This window comes from Gobius niger (assembly GCF_951799975.1).
Source record: "Gobius niger genome assembly, chromosome: 11".
NCBI classification, from domain to species: Eukaryota; Metazoa; Chordata; class Actinopteri; order Gobiiformes; family Gobiidae; genus Gobius; species Gobius niger.
Genome location: NC_136862.1, coordinates 23,695,679 through 23,717,664, shown reverse-complemented (window position 1 = coordinate 23,717,664; position 21,986 = coordinate 23,695,679). Strand labels below are relative to the sequence as shown.

At 41.5% G+C, this 21,986-nt stretch overlaps 1 protein-coding gene across 2 annotated transcripts; it reads right to left on the bottom strand.

Annotated features, from left to right (window-relative positions):
- Nucleotides 1-18,558: 18,558 nt before the first annotated feature.
- On the bottom strand, nucleotides 18,559-21,627 carry plac8l1 (PLAC8 like 1). 2 transcript variants are annotated; one of them, XM_079566007.1, is made up of 4 exons: nucleotides 21,593-21,627; nucleotides 20,778-21,013; nucleotides 20,357-20,493; nucleotides 18,559-19,419 (listed from the first exon to the last, which is right to left on the bottom strand). In XM_079566007.1, the coding sequence occupies exons 1-4, from the start codon at nucleotides 21,616-21,618 to the stop codon at nucleotides 19,288-19,290; spliced, it is 531 nt and encodes a 176-aa protein (XP_079422133.1). In that variant the 5' UTR covers nucleotides 21,619-21,627; the 3' UTR covers nucleotides 18,559-19,287. The 2 variants fall into 2 exon arrangements, with proteins under 2 accessions (XP_079422133.1, XP_079422134.1); XM_079566008.1 differs by having other exon boundaries at nucleotides 20,370-20,493.
- Between the last annotated feature and the right edge of the window lie 359 nt (nucleotides 21,628-21,986).

Sequence of the window (21,986 nt, the reverse complement as noted above, 5' to 3'; positions counted from 1 at the left end):
TCTTTATCTTTGTCCCGAATAACCGCATGAACATCCTGAAAGCTGAAAAGCACTCGAAGTTCTATACTAATTTTCTTCCATTTATTTGAGCTCATTTTAATGCAGTACGAACGATGCACATTCTTTGGAAATGAGCATATTCTCAATATCAACTCATTCCTATTCTTCCCACTGGGTGGTGCATCTGAAGAATAATGGCAGTATGTTTGATGTGACATACTTTACATTCAGATGGCGTGCAGATATACACGTACATTATGTCCATTGCTCCCCCTGTGGTCCCTGTGAGGCCCCTGGTTGGTCCTGTAGATCACACAGCCCAATGATGGATTATGTCATTATACAAAAAACAGCGCCCTGCACCAAAATTTGTCATTTTCTCGTCCTTGGCTCACAGAATAAATAGCTTGGCACCAAAACTTTATATTTCCACCACACTTCCTGTTAGTCTGTGATCGTTTGGGTGTGGGAAACCATTTGGATTTACATTTAAATGGAGAAACTGGTTGATGTGGGACATTGATGTGCTTCTATTGACATTCATAAGTACTGTAAGATTTTCAGATATGCTGGTTTTCCATTCGTCCACCGCTTACAGCAGTGCTTTCAATGCCTTCAGGGCAGTTTTTGTCAGTGCCAGTTTTTGTTTTCCCTTTTCTGTTGTTTTGGACAGTGCAACTTTGTCAGTTGTAATCTTGATATAGGTCAGTTATAGTCACTAACTGAAACAAGGAGTAAAATTATGCTGATTCTGTATGAAAAAAAAAAATGTGGCTTTGTACGCAATTTCTAGATAAACACAATGTGAAATCACATATTTTCTTTTGTACGAAAGCTCACTGTGATATCTATTTTGACTTTGTAAAAGGTTCATACTGTCTTCTTCGATTTAACTACGACTGTTTGTTCTTTTGGTAAGACAGAAAGGTTTGTTTAGCTGCTTTACTAATTTCGATCACTTCCTGTGATCTTCCTCAGAGGCGTCACCTGTTGGTGGTGGTGACGCGTCGTAGACAGCTTTCATAGATTCTCCAGTGAGTAGGGAGAGCTTACGCCTCCTATTGACTGGCGCCTAGATGGTGTCTTTGGTATCAGACCCAAAGACACCATCTACCAAGACCGGAAATGTGATGTCATATACAAAAATCCCATGCCTATCATCCAATAAAACATATGTGGGGGAGACAGGGAGATCATTCAGCACATGCAAGAAAGAACACCAGAAGGAATGTGAAAAGGAGACAGCCAATAGACAAACAAGAGCGATAAAAGAACAAGTAAAGCAAGGACATTTCAAATCAGCCATATCGGATCATTGTAAGAGGGAAAACCACATATCATGCGCTTAAAGCAATGCCTTAAAGCAATGCCTTTAAGCATTGCGATACGCCGTGCGTATCGCTTGAAAAGTCGTGTGACCGACACAGTCACTGTGTCATTTTGTATCTTAGTGTTGTACGCAGCGAGCAGCAGGGAGCACCAGTTGAACGAGAGCAACACTTGGCTCATTATGTCTTTTAGGATTTATGTAGCCTACCACACGCCGATCCCATAGGTGCTCTCAGGCCTGAGCGCCTGCTTCTGGGGCTGCCCAAAACGTTGGGCACGAGACAATGCTGCCCTGGTAAAAAAAAATGGTTCAACAGATATAACGTGTAAAGCACAAGAGCCATCTGTTTAATTCTCTTTCACGTCCACATTGAAGTGCAACGCAAAAGCATAGATATAGGCTAGTACATAATACAATTGCAATACCGTACGTGTAGCTCTGTAAGGGGAGTGTCCAGTTTATAAACAGAGGGTCGTGAGTTCGAGTCAGATGATGGTCTTTTGATGGTTTGATGGTCAAGTGGAATTGACATCCACTGATAAACAAAAGTAGAAAAGTAGAACTATTTCTGCTGCTTTCTTATTGTCACAGGCACTATCCTTTATTAAATTTTGGTCATTTTTAGATAGTTGTATCACTGATTCGTCTCATTAATTCTCATTCTTTAGTTTCTATTCTCATTATCCAGAGCAGTTTTCCTCTTTCTAAATTATCACTCTCAGCTGGTCAAACAGCTCAATCTTGACGATTTGGTTCACATTTCTGAATGAATTTCTATAGGGAAATCAAACACAATCACCATACAGTCACATTAAAGTAGGACTTAACAAATTATTCAGGTTGGGACAACGTTGTAACAGAGACCACATGGATTTCTCCTTGCTATTCTTTGACCTTTATTCTTCCTCACTTAACTCCTCTCTCCACTCTGTATGACAGTGGTGTGGAGGGGAAAGGTGTGCTCTCTGCAATAAATAACTGTACGGGGTTTTTCCCCCGAGTGCACTAGTCTGAAATGACTCGCTGTAGCAGTGGAAAATCCATATTTTTGGCATGGTTATCTCCATGGAAAATAGACCTCAAAATGGTACCAATGCACTGCCTCCTTTCCGCTGCATTTGTCACAGAGCTGGAGAGGTCCTGCAAGTCCAAGACATTAAAATGATGTCCTTGCTTATTTCAATATTTGAAAGTTGGCTTTTTATATTATATATTTCCCACAGATCTTCTCTTCTTTTGACTACCAGACCTTCTCAGTGACACCATTTCCAACATTTCGGTTTTGACGGGAAACAAATAAACAGTCTGGCAGTGAGAAAACCTGTCAAATCTGAAAATGTGTGCAGACTCTTAAAGGAAGTGGTTTTACGGGAAGAAATTTGGGGTTTTATTTGGGGCAGTCAAAGAGAGTCTTATCATGAATACAGTGGTGTCAGGTTCAATTCTCAAACTCATAGGGCGTTGTCAATGTCTCGATGTGTTGTCATGGTTTCCTGCACCGACCTAAAACATCCAACAGCTTGGCATTTCTCCCAAGATCCTTCCTCAAGCTTGGGAGGAGGGCGCATTGGGGTCACTCCGGTAAAGGCATTTTCTGTTGCGAGATCCTCTCACTCACTGCGCATTCCCCGCTTTGTTTCCTCTAATTAAATCATCACATTTTTTGTCCCCATTGACACACCCGTCTGCCCTGAAGCGCTTTAATCCTCCTCTTAGTGCGCAGCAGAGGCGGTGAGTTGACAAAATCTAACAATATCTCATCTTAAACACAAAACTCACCCGCTGCTGCTCTCTCACTCCGTCTGTTCCCCCACTTCTAAAGAGCCCCACTTTCTCCGCTGTCACTTGTTTTCCGGGATTTTGATTTACTCGGCGCCTCCACCTGTCTGTGTCATCTCAGTGTGTCTCCCCCCCGTTCCTTTAAACACACACTTCTCCAGGTGCACAGATTCGAGATGATGACTTCCTGCAATGAAATTCAAAAAAAAAAAAAAAAGACCTCAAGAGATTTTGAAGCATATGGAGGCTTCTTTGCTCTTCTTCTTCTCTCCGAAATGCCGGTTTCGTGTTGTCGTTTGGGCCCCTGCAGTGCGTGCGTCTATTACATGGCGTTATATATGCATAGCTGTTGGCGGTACTTCAGAGTGTGATGGATGTAAAAGGTTAGTTCTTGTGCGTTTGTGAACTTTTCAGTCATTTTCGCTGTTTTTCGCCCGCGGCCACACCAACCCAGCCGCGGATAACTAAGCACAAAGTTTCAAGCTGAGTCAGCACAAATAAGTTACTTGTCGAAAGAGACATTTTGACATGTGTCACACTTGTGTGATTCAATGTGGATAATACACTTTAGATATTTTTGATAGTTTTCAACATGATATGGGGACGCACCAGATCCATGGGATGACGAGCTGTGATCCAAATAAGAATTAAATGTGTAATAAAGTATAATACGGAAATGAAGCTGTAAAGCTTAAAACATGATAAAAAAAAATAACCTTATAACAGACTTAACGGTATGGTAGTACATTGGTTAGCGCTCGTGCTTCACAGCTAGAAGGTCTGGGTTCGATTCCCACCAGGGACGGGGCCTTTCTGTGTGGAGTTTGCATGTTCTCCCTCTCCCCTCATGATTGGGCCTGACAAGCCAGTTCACAGGAAAGCTCGTCTCATTGGGCAAAGTAATGGCACCATGGAGTCTGATTAATGTCTGAGAAATGGAGGGACTTAAGAAAAAAAATATATATATATATATATATTTAATATATCAAAATGTAGGTCCAGGCACTCATTTATACACAATCTATGAAATCTGCAAACATTGAAACTTACAGACTATCACCAAGGTCAATGGAAAAAAGTTCAATGGAAAAATGAACCCATTGAAAAATGGTTCCGTGAATGTGTAGATATTTTCGACTGACTTCAACCATATCAACAAAATATGTTGCAAGCTGCTTCGGAAAGCATATTATGGTGACAACTTTTCCTATGTTATTTCTGCTACTGCCAAATTTATTTTTCTTGTTGTAGGATACTTTGAAAGTTATAATATACTGTTATTACATTGAATGTATTCTTAAAGGGGCTAGATGCAAGTTGGGCATTTTATACTCACTACTGCCACCTCAGGTCATACCTGTAACTGCACCTTCTATATTAAGCTCATGCATGGCAGGTCTGGGCTCATTCTACACCTTAGAACATGGCTGGAACATGTAGGGGGAGGAAAATACATAATTTTCACATTTTTAAACTCTGTATAGTCCCTTTAAACAAAGATTCACAAAGTTTGTGTTTGATTCCGAGCCTTTCAGTGTTGACTGTGGGTTTCCTTCTGGCACTGATGGCTTTCCTCTTGCCTGGAAACTGCCATCAACTACATTTCTGAGGTGGAGCAAACGCAATCAAACAGGATGCGATATTATTAGCGGCTCTGCAGTAATATTTGAACTTGGAACAGTGATTAGAAATCACAAAACTCACCCACTGTTGACGTGTGTTTAGTCATTTACTCTCGGCCCATGCACCATCCGTGGATGGTTATCGAGTGACGCTGCTCACGAACAACATGTGACGTAAAATAACCATGATTGCATGGATTCATTTAGGTCATCTTGAACAAAACCTTTCATTGAACAATTAAGTATAGCTTACCAAACCGTCAAGACACATCTATTTCTGTGATGTCACTCTTTGCCCCCTATAGTCAGTTGGGCACATTTTTGCTCCATTGCCTTTTATTGTGCTGGTTTTGTTTGACTGACAGCTCGTCCTGTGAAGATGCGGCGTCTCTGCTCCAGATTGGACACGCTCCTGCAGTCCTAAGTTCTGCAGGAGACAGGCGGCTGGCTCTGGCTTATTTTTACTCTTTCAAACTTGCTCCCACAGAGACTTTTCATTGGACTTTTCTCATCAAATCCAAACACAGCGATGACACCAATTCCTTCCTCACGTCTCCCTTCGCTCACCTGTCTCTCAGTGGCAGCCAATCACAGCCCACTGCCTGTGCCTCTCAACCAATCACTAAGTAGTGCAAATTATGACCTGTAACCACCCCCCCCCCCCCTAAACTTTGCACAGGCGACACTCAAAGTGACACTCAACCACAAGGCCCAAGCTAAACTTAGGCAATAAGAATTCTATTGTAAAAAAAAACAGAGAAGTGCCTTTGAGCATACGCAACGAATAATAAATAGTTATACGGCAAAACAGACTGAGCAATACATTTCACTTGTTTACTTCTTATAACTGCACACAACTCCATAAAACTTTAAGTCGTCTTTGATCTACATTTTGCTTGATTGTGCTTCTTGTTTGCTACAAAGGAGTTTGTAAAGTCTGGGAGTTCACATAAACTGATGAAGGCTGTCTGAAAGAGCAAATTCCCATATAACAAGCTCCACTGAACTACTCTGTTGTGATGTTTCATTCTCTTGTTTTCAACCTATTTTCTGAATCTGGCACATTTGGCAACCCCCCCTCGATGTCTTTATTTTCGCGCCTGCAGCATTCACTACGGGCACCGTGCAGAAACACTCGAATGAACTTTTCTTTGTAGCTAATTAAGTGCACTGATGTTTTGGAGCTATACCCACGACAACACGTTCCTGCACTGTCTTGGCAGAAATTAAAATCTACTTCAGACTCAAAACAGTGAAGCGGAGCCAGCAGAAGTTGAGCTGTTGGGGCAACAACAATGTAAGCAAGCGCCAGGCAATACAAGCCTATTTTATGAGCATATTATAACAAACACAGTAAGTTGAAGTCACCAAACAAGCAACATTTTCTATGACTTGTCAAAATGTGGGTGGGAGCACAACATTGTACAGTGAGGGCAACAGTGGCTCAGTGATTAGAATGGGAAAAAAGGTTCATCCATAAACCAGCTCCTCTTCCTACTTCTTTGGGTACTTGGACAATATCCACACGAAGACAAAACACTTATAATTTCAGAAACACCAGCTCGGTAAATGTGTGCGTCGACATGAAGCCAGTCATGTGTGTAAAACCGCTGCAATTCATATACCAGACCTGTGTGTGGCGCTGTGATGCTACCACAGATAATAGAACAGCATGTAGATAACGCATGCGCAGTGAACGTTTGTGAAATGTAAACAGTGAAAATGAAAGGGATTCATGGATTTATGTTGTACAGAGAGACAAAGAGACAAGTTTATTCTTCAGACTCACAGGACTAAAGCAGAAAAACTGTCTGTGACCGGACTCTCACTGTCAGTCCAAACACAGACTGAATTGAGGCTAACTCTGCCGTGTTTTACTCCTTGTCACCTGTTGTTCGCGGAGTAGAGGAGCGGAGTAAAACTCATTCTAAGGTCAGTAGATTATGTACAACAGACACGACGCCGGTGCTGTGATGTCATTGTTTTAGTAAACGTCAGAGCCACGTAAACAGCATTTTGAGATCTTTCCACTCTGGCACCTGGTTTGGAAAAGGTTTGTTTACAGATCCCCAAAGCGCCAGTTTCGTGTGGATGATACGCTGGATTGACACAATATGTTTGCGTTTAGTCCTGAGCTCGACTTCATGTGGACAGGGCCTTAGTTAATGTTAAAAAGTACAGTATATTAGCTCTTCTGCCATTTTCGAAAAGAGCTATTGTGTCAGTATGGCCTGCAGGCGGGCTCTGCCACTTTAAGGGAACATCTCTGATTGGTCACTTGCGTGACTAGCGACTTATAAAAATGTCTGGCTCCTGGCCTATCGTCTGACCTCGCACACTTTCTCCGCCTCCGTGTCCAGCTTCCGGGTTGAGTGTAGCTATGGCAGTACAGGCCGCCGCTCGTCTGAGAAGGGACAGACGCGCTGTGCGCTACACCGTAATGGCTGTCTCCCAGTTGTTTACCTCTCCCCGTCCTAGGCGTTGCGTTTAGCCTCAAAAGCGGTAAGCGCTAATGCACTCCCTGGGTGGAGCTTCTATGTAGGCAGCCTCTATTAAATGCCCCCTGTTTGTTAATATAGATGCCGCTGTTTTGCCCACCGTAACGTTTCCTCCACAAGTCAACATCTGACTCTGCACTGCACCCCCAGCTGAACACTGAGATCTCCCCAGTCCGATCACCTGGAGAGACGCCCAGCTGCTCGGCGCATAGTCGATTCTGTTTATAACTGTTTTTGTTTGAGGAATATGTGGAGTGTTTACGAGTCCTCTTGCAATGGTTGTGACATGCATCTTTGTAAACTAAAATTGTGTCTCTGTGCCTAGAAGCTGCTGGCCCGTCCCAGAGGTGGTGGTGGATTTCGTTGGTGGTGGTCCCTTTTACTTGGTTTGAGGTGCACTTTTACTTGGTGTGTTTTTGTTTTGTGTGTCTTCTTGTTTAAGTTTCTGCCCCCTTCTGTTGTCCCCCTACATCTGGCCAAGCCTCAGCTCTCTTGCGTGCAGTTGCACCTTTTATGTTTAGTGCCTTACCTTTTTTATTGATATAAATTACTACTAAAAATACAATAAAAATACATTTTTATAGTAACTTGAAGCCCTTAATAAATCTTGTCAAACTGGTTGTGACCGTCTCTGCCTCATCAGTGATTTCGAACCTGTACGCCTTTTCATCTGTGTTGTTAAGGTATTTTCCCAGTTCTACTGGGTGGCGTTGTGGCAACCTCCTATTTTAATAACTAGTAAACCCCGCTCTGCTACACTACTACCACACAAAGCCCCTGACAAAAACATGGCTTTCGGGTGCACAAGCTCCTCTATCACAATAAGGAGACGGTTCAAGGAGGGGAAAGTTGTGCAGCTGTATGAAATACAACAAAGACAGAAAATAAAATCAATGAAGGTCAATTGGTGAAAGTGAGCTGTAAGTAGGAAGTGTATGAGTTTAAAGATGACACTGAAAACTTATTTCCATATTCATTTCAAGCATGAACACAAACAGCAGAAAGAGAATACATTTACGTGGCTAAACCAACAACAGGTGCCCACAAAATGTGACCCTTTTACAAAGTTACCTTCTTCCTCATTGTATTGTAAACAAGTATTATTCACAATTACGGGCTTATTTCATTGGAATTATTTGATTTGAAAAGGCACATTTCCCTTCTTAATTGGTAACAGGTCAGTGTGTCCACGAGGTCACAGTTTGAACCATAAAAGCAGCAGACATGTTCTCAGACAGTAATGAGAGTCAACAACATGGAAATACGGATACAACAGCGAAGTGCGCAGCATGTTAACATCCTAATTGGCCATTACTTTGTACATTAGTCCAATAATGTGATTATTATGAGCATGCAAACACAGGCATTGTCTATTTCCCATTTCCCCTCATACATTTTTTTCCTGGGACGCTGTGTCTAATTAGATATTTAAATTGGGCCGAATAAAGAACAGAGCCCTCGCATTGAAACACAAGCAGAGAAGCAATGGGGGTAATTAAATCTATTGATTTTATACATTTGCTAAAATCAGACCAGTTTGAAAGAGATCTCTGCACAATTTATACAAAATGATGGAAATAGAGGGCAGCATAACTTCTGTTCTGTTGTGAGCGAGGAATAAATTGATGTTTATTGCCCATCAAGGCGCAGGACATATAGCTGGTGGTAAGTGATAAAGTGCCATGCGATAATTACTCGTTTATAATCTCGGTGCCAACATTTGTCACTGCAAAAGCATCTTAGGGCTGCGGAATTCCGTAATCTTATTTTATGCGTCAGATACATCATTAAGATAAGACATTTTGGACCGTGCTGAGACATCAAAGCAGGAAGGATTGCCAAAAAGACACTTCAAAGTCTGTTTCCAAAAACGTAGCAGCGTAAGCCAAGCCAATGGATGATCTTCATTAGCTCAATCTCTTCATCCCTGCACCCGAGTGGTTTTAGTGTTGGGATGTAAAATTACCCGGTGAGTAAATGTATTTCCTCAACATTGACCGGAAAAATTATTGATAAAGTGAAAAGGTTTGAGATTTCCAAGGGGCGAATTGTGATAATTATCAAAAGTATCTCCAAATATGCTGGTTTTGTGCTTATTTGCTTGGCTCACTATCACAGTTAAACTTTCATCAATAATCTTGAAATAAGTTAACTTGTTCTTGATTTGAGTCTAACTTCAAGAAATCTGTCCATGAGGCTGATGAAAGAAATCGCTGAACTAGCCATGAAGTAGAAGTTTGCTAAAAGTAAACAAACAGCTAGCTTATGAGCTAAAGACAATTGAGACCTACAAATTTCATCTTCTGAAACACTGAAGAGGCACCAAGAGCCGCCACAGCTACAGCACAGTGGAGGCGTCACAAGAGGCTCTACAGGAAACAAAAAACAGGGCAAACAAGGAGGTATCAGGGCAAGACTTGCAGCTAGGCCACACATGTCTTCTATCCTGACTTTTGTTCTAGCTAATGGACGTTCACTGAGAGGACCACTGAGGACAGCCAGCCAGGTTTCCTCCTGGGTGCTCCGGTTTCCTCTACCTCCAAAAACATGCTGGTCAAGATGGCCCACAGCGGTGGCACGCTCAATCGCAGCGGCTCAGGACTAGCCCTGTACACCTGAACATAATTTACATAATGTACAATGACAAATAAAGCACTTAACTTAACTAAAACGAGATAAACAAAATCCTAATTTAGTTGAAATAAAACAGTTGTAGTTGTATTATCTCAATTTAAGTGTAAATATAATTACACTCTCAAATCAAGGAATTATTTCAAGGGTACATTTTGCATTGTACCATCTAGGAAAAGAAAAATCCTCTATAAGAAGTCCTAAACTAAGTCTATAACCAGACTGTTGGTCAAAACTTGGACTAAACCCTGATCCAGTTTGAGAACTATTCCTGTAAACGCTTACTTAATGTTATGGGTTTTTCTGTTGGGCGGTGATGACAAGAAGCAGAACACACGTTTTAACGGTACAGAATATAAGGGGACATCAATGACTCTTGCCTGTGGAAGTGTCGGATTGAGATAAAAGCAACACGCGGCACTTCTGAAACAGCCCTTTTCATCTCCTGTCATCCACAACCATCGCGCAAGAGATCCAGCATGTCCCCCCGCTGTAGGTGAGTGTGTGCGAAGAGACGTACAGCTCAAATAAACACGTCTGACAGAGAGACAGGCTGAAAATGCCCAGAAGCTCTATCCTCTGCCCCCGTAAAGATGACAATACTGACAACATGGCTGCCGCTCTGATCTATAAATAAGCAGCAACTTAATCACCACAACCTCATTAGGAACTCAAAACTGCAGGTCTGTTTACATGAACACTATGTTTATGTTATACCTAAAAACAAACAAACAAACAAAAAGACAAAACTCTTACCTAAAGGAATCCTTGTAATGAGGAACGGCAATCTCTTTTGTCACTTTTCTCATGCCTTTGAGCAGTGTATGTCAAAAATGTAAATAGGTCAGTTCCAAGCGAGGCTACTATAATATAGGGAAATAACATGCTGGTGCGTGGAAGAAATTTAGAGAAGGTTTTCTGCTTATCTTTTTCGGAGGCCTCTTTCCCCTTTGAGTGGTCTCGTCCTCAGGCTGTGTCTCCCACGTCTGCTAATGTTTGGTCTGTCCAATTAGGGGGATCTCGCTTTGAGTGCCTAATGTAGGTGGAAAAGCGCTATATAAGTTGAGACCATTTACCATTTACCATCTCCGTGTTGTCACGTCCGAGGCTACTGGTGAAATTAAATAAAAAATAAACAATAGGCAAATATAACAGCCTCCCCGACCCTTATTCTTCTGGCAATTCTTCTCGCAAAGATATCTGGGTCACGGCACCAATTGTTATGACCCGACTCTTTTGAATCATGAGGATAGACATTTGGATATAGCCAATGCATAGACTGGAGATGGAATTCGTCTCAAAGATAAGACAATTATTACCGTTGTTCCTTGTTACAAAGAAGTATAAGCAGCTGGGGACTTTAGAGAAAGAGAGAAGTGAAGTTCTGACCTCCTTTGACAGTTCCCTTTTATCCTAGTGTTGCACTCCTGCATCCAAAGGGGTAGATGCCTACCCGTGAGTCATTTGTTTGTGGCTATGTGTGTACTTTATGTGTATTTCACATTATGTGCATAATGACTATGGTCTATCAGCTAATCTCACTGACATGGTCTTCGTGTTCTGTAGCGTGCAAGCAAAGCCTGAGTCAGAAGCTTGTTCAGATATTGTTCAGTCCGGACAACACAGATGTGGCCTGTTGCCATATCTTAAAATTACTGAAATTGAAATTATATCTATTATCGCCTGTTTTGTTTTGCAGGGACTGTCTTGCTGAGGTCCAGGGTTCAAAGGCACTTCCTGGTTAAGGCACAGCGGGTGAATAGGATATAAAATTCAATTTGTAGATCTATTTATCATTATTTATCTATTTGCAGAGATTACTGACATGGATATAAGAAAACACATGCTCTATGTTTAGTTTTCATTCAAGTATTATATTTCTTTTAAGTGATTTTATGTGTAAAAATGCCCAGAATTGCCCAGTGAGGAAATTATTTCACATTTAGTTCTTGCACATCAGGAGGAAACAGTTCATTCTCTTCCTTTGAAAGTGAGATTTCTGTTTCATTCTACTCTCACAACACTTTAAGTACTATTGGCTACTACTCATCTTGATCTATGGGGGTTCTGAAATGTTTGTCCACCCCATTTTACTGCAAACCTTAAATTATGACTAAGGGCAGTTATGCTACGAGGCTGACGATATGCAAGTTCTAGGTTAACCTATTCACATTCAACAGTTTGTCCCTCCAGGGCTGCTATAGATTCGAGCATCTGGCATCTTTGTCTCCAGATGTTGCGCAAAACAAAACAACTTCACATATTGCATGGCACGTCATTGTTTCACATACACACAGCCTTAAATCCTACAGCAAACTGAAAGCATCTGTGGTCCTTGTATATCATTCATAATTTGCACGGTATCATTATTATGCAAACTAGTCTCAAAACACTTTTATTGAGCATGGGGGTAAATATGAGGAATAAACAATGCATTCAGATCTTAAATAGTGGCAACATGGTCCTCTTTGGCAGTTGTGTTTGTTGCCTAAATGAAATGTCCAGTTTCCTGCACATGAAGGAAAGGATGAGAGAAAACATCCTCGAGTTAGAGAAGCCTATGTCTCTGTCAAATTACTGATTAAGTATGTGTGGATAGTGGGGAATGTGTCTCCAAAAATAAAAAACCCACATTGTTCATGTTGATATAAAGACACAATGACTGTGGTTACAGCTGTACAGTATCGTTGTATTATATCGTGACACTTTCCAACAGCAGTAAATCAGTTTTTGTGTTTTTGTTTGTGGCGAGTGTCCAAGTTAACTTTTTCACACATTTTACTGTATTTTAAAGCAGTACTAAGTAACTCTTGCCCCTAGAGGCTATAGGCGCAACTGCAGGTGTCGTAGCAAGTTGCAATTTTTTTTTTACTTATTGTCCATGAGAGTAAATACTACGCTGACAGAAAAGACAAAAGGGAGACAGGGACATCCAATTACACAATGGAAATATTTTTGTTTACTCAAACTTGGCTGTAAATACTGTTTAAGTGGCGCTAGCCTGCAGTTAGCGTTGCCCGTTAGCTTGTTAGTTTCTTCTTCGTGATTCTATTAGTGTGTATTAGTGGCTCCAGTCCGGTGGCAGTTAAGTTGCAATTGTGTTTTTTTGGTCTGAGACACCAGGGGGAGATGAAAGACCCCCCAATCATCCCATTAACACTTGTATTACCTCCAGAGGGACTATGGAAAGGATTTATTAAGGTAAAAAAGTTACTTAGTGCTGCTTTAAACTTTTGAAACAGAAATAAAACATCTTTTTGATCTATGTTTTGAGCATCAAATATTGATAATGTAGAAAGATAATGTATTTATTATAAACGTTCTAGCATCTAGCGTTCTAGCATGGATGCATCTTTATGCTGTATCAGCAAAAGTCTCTTGCATTTCAGTCGTCAGGTTTCCACTGTTCCCCAAAGCAGGCCCAAGGCTTGATGCCCTGTACTCTACAGAAGTGCAATATCAGAAATAAAAAATAAAGTTTTTGAGATGAGTTGGTATTTAAGATAAGTTTGTATTTGTAGATGCCCGGGGATACAGTTTATTTTTCCAAAAAGTTTCTCTTTGCTAGTTATTTACACACTATGGGCATTACAGTGACCGGTCCCATGGTTCTCACTTTCTCATCAGTAAAACATAAAGTAGACATTTTGTAATTTGCTGATCCACAAATGAAAACAGTTAATTTATGATTTAGACATACAGTACCTAAATTTGAAACCCCTATAAATGACAATATTCATAAAAAAAATCTGGATCTGTAATAGTATAACTATGCCCCAGTGACAAATCCTTAGCAGGCCGTTCTACTCGCTGTAAGTAAACTGTTCACTGTGGAGGAAGACGCTTATGTTTTGATGGAGAGGCTGCTGCAAACATGAAGGCATCTGTGGATTAAGTTGATTTTAGAGGTAAAAGTTCCCACTCCAACCTGAAATTGTGTTTACGCTTGGTGATCGGGGAGGTTATGGGTAGGACCCTTGAGTTTAGACAGTTTGCTTTGCAGGAATTGGATCTTATTTCGAGGATGTGAACTTACTTTTCAGAATGAGACCTGCGCATGGGGGGGGGGGTCGTGGGGGAGTGTAGAGAGCGATCCAAGATCAGAGTGGGGGCCTGGGGGGGTCAGAGCCGCGCTGGAGGCAGGAGCAGTTGAATAAAGACACTGCAGATTACCATTTCCCCATCACAACAAGGGGAACCGAGGAAAGTCCCTGTAGCAGAGAGGCGGGGGGTCCCGAACATTCACTTTGAAGTTATCGCAGGAGGAGCCGTCATGACACCTTCAGAGAGGCTCCTGATCCCTGGAGGGTCCACTATAGGCCTAGTGTGCCATCTGACATCGAGCAATATGGCGACTGGCACTAGAAATGAGATAAACAGGATTCAGTCCGAGGCGTTTTTTGAGGGATGATACTCTGAACAAAACTATTTTCTGTGGAGAGCCAATTAAACAGCAACCGAGTGAACTATGGTCATTATCATTACACATTCATGGGGCTAAGGCGAACAATAACTGATGGATCATGGACGTTTGGGTAAACAATATGTTAAAATAAACAAGCCGAGGCCACAAAAACAAACGGTGAAGAAAAATGGATGTACAAATGTATAAATACATTTGTTTTTGGGGGCGAAAAATGTCACCAAAAAGCCAAAGTCACACCTATCAACCGCAGCTGGCATTTTCACAGAGAGGCTTAGACATGAGTGACTGACAGTCCTGACATTTATGGTGTAAACATGACCCAAATGCATAAAAGATTTTACATATGCAGCAGTTCGGGAGTGACTTACTTTTTCGCCCATTTCGCATAAGGCGACAGGAAAGTAGTCGATCTCCGTGGTTGCAGTAAGATAATAAATTGCTCTTAAAGTTAGAGAGGAGGGGGGGGAATAAAGATGCGAGTTGTAGTTTCTGGGGAGTGCTATATTATTCTGAATACAAACCTCTCTGCTTTTTGTTCCTTTTGAGAAATTTTAAATAAAGTGCCGCATAAAGTGAATGGCACCCTGTCGTGAGGAACAGTGGAAAAACATCTCCGGCTTCAGCTGCCAAATGCATCCTATATCACAATGGAGAAAAGCAGCATATTCATTTCTGCTTTAACACTTCCACTTCTTCATGTATGACCACTGAGAATAAACTATTTCCGAGCCTCACGTCACATCGAGACGGCTCCGGGTACCAGTGGTTTCTCTGACAACAAAAACATAAAAGAAACAGGTGATTTCTCCAGCTTTTCTGAATGTAGGTCAAGACTTACAAAAGACCTGACAAGCATTTCACTCCACTACACCTCACAACATGCTACAACATCGCAGAATGGATGTTGTAGTTAACTTTACAAGTCACATAATAGACCGGTTTCAAATTCCCTAAAAAAAACCCACTATGGCTCTGCACATCTCAGGCTGCCAAGTCCCTTCAGCTACGCATCCCTTTTCTCCATCCCCAAATCATGCAAATGCTTTTGTTTTAGTCAAATAGAAAGACTGAGGATGCGTCACATTCGCAGGCGACAAAACGGCGTGTGATGCAACCTACAGGATGCATGTGCGTCTGTGTGGATGTGTGTTACATAAAGCCCAGGTGGCTCCGTTGTCCTGGATAGAAGTATCACCAGAGGGACTAGCTTAGCAAGTCTCAGCGCAGTCAGTGCCTCCTCTTCTCCTCCATCCCCCCCCCTTCCCCACTTTTGTGCAAGCATTTAGTAACACCGTCCAAATATGCACTTATATGAAGCAGAAAAAAGAAGTGCTGGCGCTGCACACTTTTGATAGGAGGGGGGATTGATTGGTGCAAAGTGAAGAAAACTGTAGTGTTTTGTTATACCGGCAAGATAAAAGCATAAATATTGTGTGCACCAAGGACCAACAAAGTGCATGTCTCACGGGGGTCTCTTTTGTCAATAACAGCCTGACTCTGAGCCCCATTCTTGAAACATAAGGAGGTTATAAAAACTGGAAATGTGGCAGAGATCATTTTAAGGTCAAGGTCAGCAAGTTACGGCCCGCGGTCCAGATCTGGCCCACCAAATTGATGTCATTTTTTTGGCATTTAAAGCCACACCACGTACGATTCCACCCAATAGGCTAAATTGAAATATAAGCATTTATTTTTCAATCATGTGCTTTTGCTCTGAGCGGCTCATCTCTGCTAAAACATCATTGAACTTTACCGGGAGTGGGTACGTCTCCAGCTAGTCTCCATGGAGACGTGACTAAAGGTAGCAGAATTTGAGAATTAAACAGGTTAGGTTCTCATCCAAATCCATTCTTTGATTACCCACTACAGTAATAGTGTTTTCTGTGTCGAGCTGCACATTGGGAGCATGTTTTGTGTTGATGGCAACAGTATAGTCCAAAATGTTACGCAGTGTCCCTTTAACTCAGCTTAATTTCTTACCATAGCGGTGTCTTACAGGCGCTGTGACTGTCACCTGTCACCTGTCAGGGATGTCACAGAATACAAGAACCATGGATAGTGTTTTGGGACTCTGCTCAGTTAAAAGATTATCAGGACACCATGTTGGACAGCGCGCCTCCCTACTTTGATCATTACAAAGGCCGCAAGCAGGGACTTCAAGTAAAGAGACAGCTGTTGTGGATGAGGTTACAAAGAGGATGGTGAAGCTGATGGCATACGCAGGTGGGAAAAGTGCACAGTGTGCTCGCGTTTCAGTACAATTTGTCGTACTTCATTATCTGGATCCTATCATGATGAAATAATGTCTTTATATATATTTTTGACAAGTGCATTTATTTCTGGGCATATTTGCACTTTAATACTTTTTAGTGTTTGTGAAGATTAACAAGCTCACATTAAATTTCACTGATTCAGATTTGACCTGTACTGTACACCACAATTCCACATAGCCTGTTTACAGATTATTATAACTCTACCCATTACCGGCTCTTCATATCTATAATTTAGGGCAATTTTCATGTGCACATTTTCAATCTCGAGGAAAGCTAACCAGTGTGAAGCTCACTGGTGCGGCCCTCTGTCACAATTGAGGTTTATCGTGTGACCCCTTGTAAAACTTAATCACCCTCCACTCATCTAGGACTGCAGAATAAACAGCAGCTTCAGTCTTGGCGGTGTTGACCCACACTACAGTTGTGGGAATCTAAACAATCCAAAACATGGGAAATAGCGTGTACTGTGTATGTATATGAATGTCTAATGGGCTTAAGCAATACTGCCCCCTACTGGAGCAGAGGGGAGGGATGACGTAAGGCAGGCAGCAGGCAGTGTGTATTGGGTTGTAATGTATGAGACAAGATTGATGAACTTTACAAATGCAGAAGATGTTCAGCTTTTCCACATTAACCATATCTATTTTAAGTTTAATACTTCAGCTAAATACATTTGCCATGTAAATACCCCATGATAACAAATAAAAGCCTATGAGTTTGTGCACTTCTTCCATGCAGTTCAATACAGGTAGACATAATTTCAGTTTAGTTCAGTTCAATTGTCACAATTTGATGCGATATATGAATCAATTAATAACACTTTCAATAAGGCGTACCTTTAAAAGCTTTGTGAATATACATATATTATATACATATGACATACAACTGAAATCACTACAATAAACAATATATTGGTATTATTAGTATAGGCCATATTATGCAATGGTTGAAGCTACATGAGCCAAAAGTCACTTGTGAGTGGTTTTATAGTAGCTTATAATTGAATTTACTTGAGATACGAAAGGATTTCTGCTTTTATCTGACAACTCTCTTCAACTTAGTAGAAATGAGAAACCCAGAAACCCAGCAGGACTTATTTATCCAGGCTTTCCTAGTAATCCAGGCTCAGAGCAGGACTTAAAGCAGGTCTGAGCCGTGTATAAGAAGGAATGAGTTCAGGATTACTTCTGGCCATCTCCTGCTAAAGCCACCGAAGTCCTGGTGAAACTCAAATAAAAGCTGTGATATTGCAGCAGCACCACGACAGGAAGTCCACATGGGATTGGCAATGATAAAGCGCCCCAGTGTTGAGAAGAAGAAGAGACGAAGTGACTTGACAAAAGGGAGAGGGATAGAAATTAGGACATAAAAATGTTGGATGAAATTGGAGAGCTATTTGTAAAGGAGGAGATGTATCTTACATATAAGGCTATGTTAAAAAAAAAAAAAAAAAAGATCCACAAAAAAACCAGAAGGGCCTTTGAACAGTTGAAAATGTGTGTGCTATATTGTGCCTTTGATGTGCACTTCTAAGGGAGCAGCATTGAAACTGCCTACTTCCCATACGTTTTTAAATCACGTATGTGCCTGCAAAAGACATGGAATAAAGAAGATAATAGTCTGCCTGACATAGATAAATAAATACAAAACAGCATGGTCCAAATTAAGACTTGTGCGATACATCCTTAAACAAACATGAAACAAAAGACAGTTTTCCGTCCTATGAGGACCCCAACCCCTTAGTGAAAAAAAAATATCATTTCCATATTTTGTGCTGCCTGGCATTTTGGTTGGAGGGCACAGCACGGATATCAAAACAGGATTAATAGTGTGATTGAGTGCCTCAGGAGATGCCTGGGGGGAAAAAAGCAGAAGAAATGTGTGAAATATGGAAACAGGTTTTTATTATTGTCTGAGGGCTTGAACTGTGTTGGGAGGGAAACACTTCGCTCAAACAGAGAAACTCTAAAGAGGCTCAATGAATCAAATCAATCCTCAAACTGAACTCAAAAACCTGTCACAACAAGTCATTCTCAGTTTAGGCGTGAAAGTGCTTGTTGCTGAATGGATACATAAGGCAAGCAGGAGAAAGTATATTTTTAAAGCGCTGTCTTTCGTCTCTTCATCTCACGTCCGGTCTGATAGGGCATGTTAATGTGACCTTTGCACCAACCGCCTTTTACTTGGAGCAAGCGTCCACACACACGGTTCAGTTTTGTGTCTGAAAAACGCTCCCAAAAAGGAAAATTAGATAAGAAATAGTGACGGTTAATTGGAATTTGTTGGGAGATTTGGTTATCTGTTGACGCCGCCGCATTAAACGGGCATGAGCCAAGTGCCTGGTTTTATCGGCAGAACAAAACGCAGTTGATGAGTTTTTGCTTCTGTGTAATAGTGTGAATTACTCACGTCGTATCTGAGCAAGGGCACAATCAGTTACAGGTGTCTATTTTATTGTTAGGAGCACAACAGCGTCCCACACAATTCAAATTATCTGCCAGTTGTTCTTATCTCAGTTTTTAGTTAAATATAGGTGACTGCCACTAACTCTTCCACTTGTATGAAGTCTTGTCTCTAGATATTCAAAGTCTCTTCACAGTTTCCTGCTTTCTTTCTTCCTTCACTCCTCTCTCTCTCTCGGTGGTAGTTCTGCTGCGATGAGTCTTAGATTCTTTATCAGTATACCACACATGCTGTATGATAATGTGTAACTCAATTTAACACTCTGTTAGTTGCAGTCCAGGGCCGTCATCACATGGTAGGTCTTAGTCTTCATCCTTCTCTTCATCTCTCTCATCATCTGACACAAGGCCAGAGGGTAACAGCAGCACACGGTGGTCCAGTCATCACAGACGTTGCCCTAGAAATACAGGACATTTAGAAGAAAGAATGCACCCATGAATGCAAGTGGCTACAGTCAAAGGATGGGCAAAACTGAACTTTCAGTAATTTGATCTCAACTAAACGCAGCTTTAAGAGTAAGTTCACATGTAAATTGCAAAGTTATTCAATATTAACAAGTCTTTGGATTTCCTACCAATCATATTCATTTTTATCACAATGCGACACATTTATATAACAAAGATTGGTGAAGGAGGAGCAGTCGCATCAGACAATGATTATTAACATTTTGGTGAACAATGTTAAGATCAGTGTTTAATGTTCAGTATTTCGCTTTTTTTAACTAGACACTCTAAGATAATGTAGTCTACACAGTAAACTACATTATCTTGAGAAATTCTTTGAGATATAGTATCAGAGGAAAGGTTTTAGTCTGGGTCAAAGTTACTGGTGGCACCAACCACTCACTCACAGATTACATTCCCCCAGGCTTCCTGGTGTCTCCCAGTGGTCTCCCGTCCAAGTACCAACCAGGCCCTATTCCTGCTTAGCTTCCGGGATCGGACAGGATCAGGCAAAGCAAAGGAGGTATGCCCTTAAACAAGCAAAGGGCTCCCACAAGGTGGTGTTGTTGGGCTGCAACTGTTTTACTTTTACATTTCAATAATGATATATAAAATAAAATAAATATATTTAATTAATTATGTACAATTATATTACCAATACAGTTGCAGTCGCAACACATATTTTAAAAAAAGAAAGGTGCATACTGTAATATTTGAAGTGGGGCAAAAGCAACACCTTTTCAGCAATGAATGCTTGTGAAGAACATAACGATTTGGACAGAAAGTTTTTTCAAATGTGGCAAGGACAGTGTTTTTTAATCGCAAATTGTAATCTTTACTGAGCCTGCAACCTTTCCTCTGGAATAATTCACTGGGGACAGAATGACACACCTGTATCTTGTACCTCTCTCTGATTCCAACTCTCAGAGCAAATGTGGATCCAGGCAGAACAGTCAGGCAAAAACTCTCTCCGAACTGGTGGGCCAAACTCAGGTCCAAACAGCAGGGCACAAATGCTCCAAGAACACCTAAAAAAAGAGATTTGCGAGAACATTTTTTCAAACTGTGCAATATAGCAACAAAATGCTATATTTGCCACAATGAGTTTAGGAGTCCAAACCCATATTATTTCTAATAGAGACATTCTATGGTAACGTGTAATGAAATTCCTCCCCAAGCAAGAGGGTAAACAACAAAAGCCATAGGCAGATGAAGAACAATAAACAGAATCCTACATCGAGAGCAACTGAAATGACAGTTGAAAATTGTGAGATTCCCTTCAGTAACTTGTTGTACCTCTTTGTTGGGTTACCTATGTTCCTGTCACTGCAGATGTCAAAAAGCCCAGTGCTCCAGTCTCCACCCGTCTGTGTGATCGTGGTGACGTTTGTCGTGGTGACGCCCAGTCCAGGCTGAGTCAAGACTATGTCCGTCACCGAAGGGGCAAAGTCTGACCTCCAGCAGCCCTCCTCACTTTTCGGGTGAAACTCTGCCATTTCCTGGTACTGGAGGTCGGAAGAGGAGCGCTTGGTGAGCGACAGGCTTGGTCTGAAAGGAGATACAAGGCTTTTAGGGGCAAATTGTATCCATTTTATTTAACAAAAAAACCCTTTTTATGGTAAAAAAGCAGTAGCAGTGGAGCAACTTCACCTTCATGTGGTGCAATACGGATAAATAGGGGAGCTCTGTGCCCATTCTAAAGAGGCCCATTGGGTTTAGGTATTCTCTTCCAACACAAGTAAGTCAGGCTGCCAGAGTGAAAAGCGAGGCAAAGCTTTTTCTCCCAATAGTTAGCAATTGTTAAAAGTAGAATGTGTAAAGGCGGGAAGTGTAAAAGGTTTTAAAAGTACTTAATCTATTTTGCGTTAGCCTATATATTTGAGTTTGTTTTCCTCTTTGGTTCTGTAAATGTATATTATTATTATTACTGGACAACCAATTAATTAGTGAAACACAATTATCAAGTACAAACACTGTAATATCCACCAAGGAGGTAACGTACAGTAGCTCAATAAGCAACAGCAGCAGTAGCAGTGTTTGGAAGCCACAAAGCCATAGTAAGCCATTTGGTGTTAATTCGATTGTGCCGTCCGTGACAACCACAGCGCAGCGCTAAGACATACTCACTGTTGTGTGACTGCAGCCTGCTCCATGACCGAAGGGGGGGGTTCAGTGTGCACTGGAGTCAGCAGGAATGAGCAGACTTAGGGGGGAACCAGGCCGACACTTCACCCAGCAAGAGGGTGTGTGTGGCGGGCAGATAAAGCCGCTCTGAAGGCCCCGGAGCTGGGTGACAGAGATAAGCCTAGAGTTGTGTCGCTGCCACCCTTCACAAGCTTTAAGGCACAAAAAAAAAGAGCAACAGCAACGGCACCAGCAAGCAGATGGACATCAAAACACATGAATGTGAATAATAGGCTGGGAGTTATCAGATGTGGTATGTGTGAATGCCTCTTTGAGATGATGGGGTTGGGCTTCAAAATGTGAATGTGACGTATATGAGACAACCTAGATTCGTATA

Excerpts from the sequence above, each read along its gene's own strand:
- plac8l1 (XM_079566007.1), bottom strand. The coding sequence starts at position 21,618 with ATGGAGCAGGCTGCAGTCACACAACA. Across the intron at positions 21,014-21,592 it reads CAGGCTGCAGTCACACAACA|ACCAAGCCTGTCGCTCACCA; the intron begins GTGAGTATGTCT and ends ATCTCCTTTCAG. Across the intron at positions 19,420-20,356 it reads GAGAGAGGTACAAGATACAG|GGCAACGTCTGTGATGACTG; the intron begins GTGTGTCATTCT and ends CTGTATTTCTAG.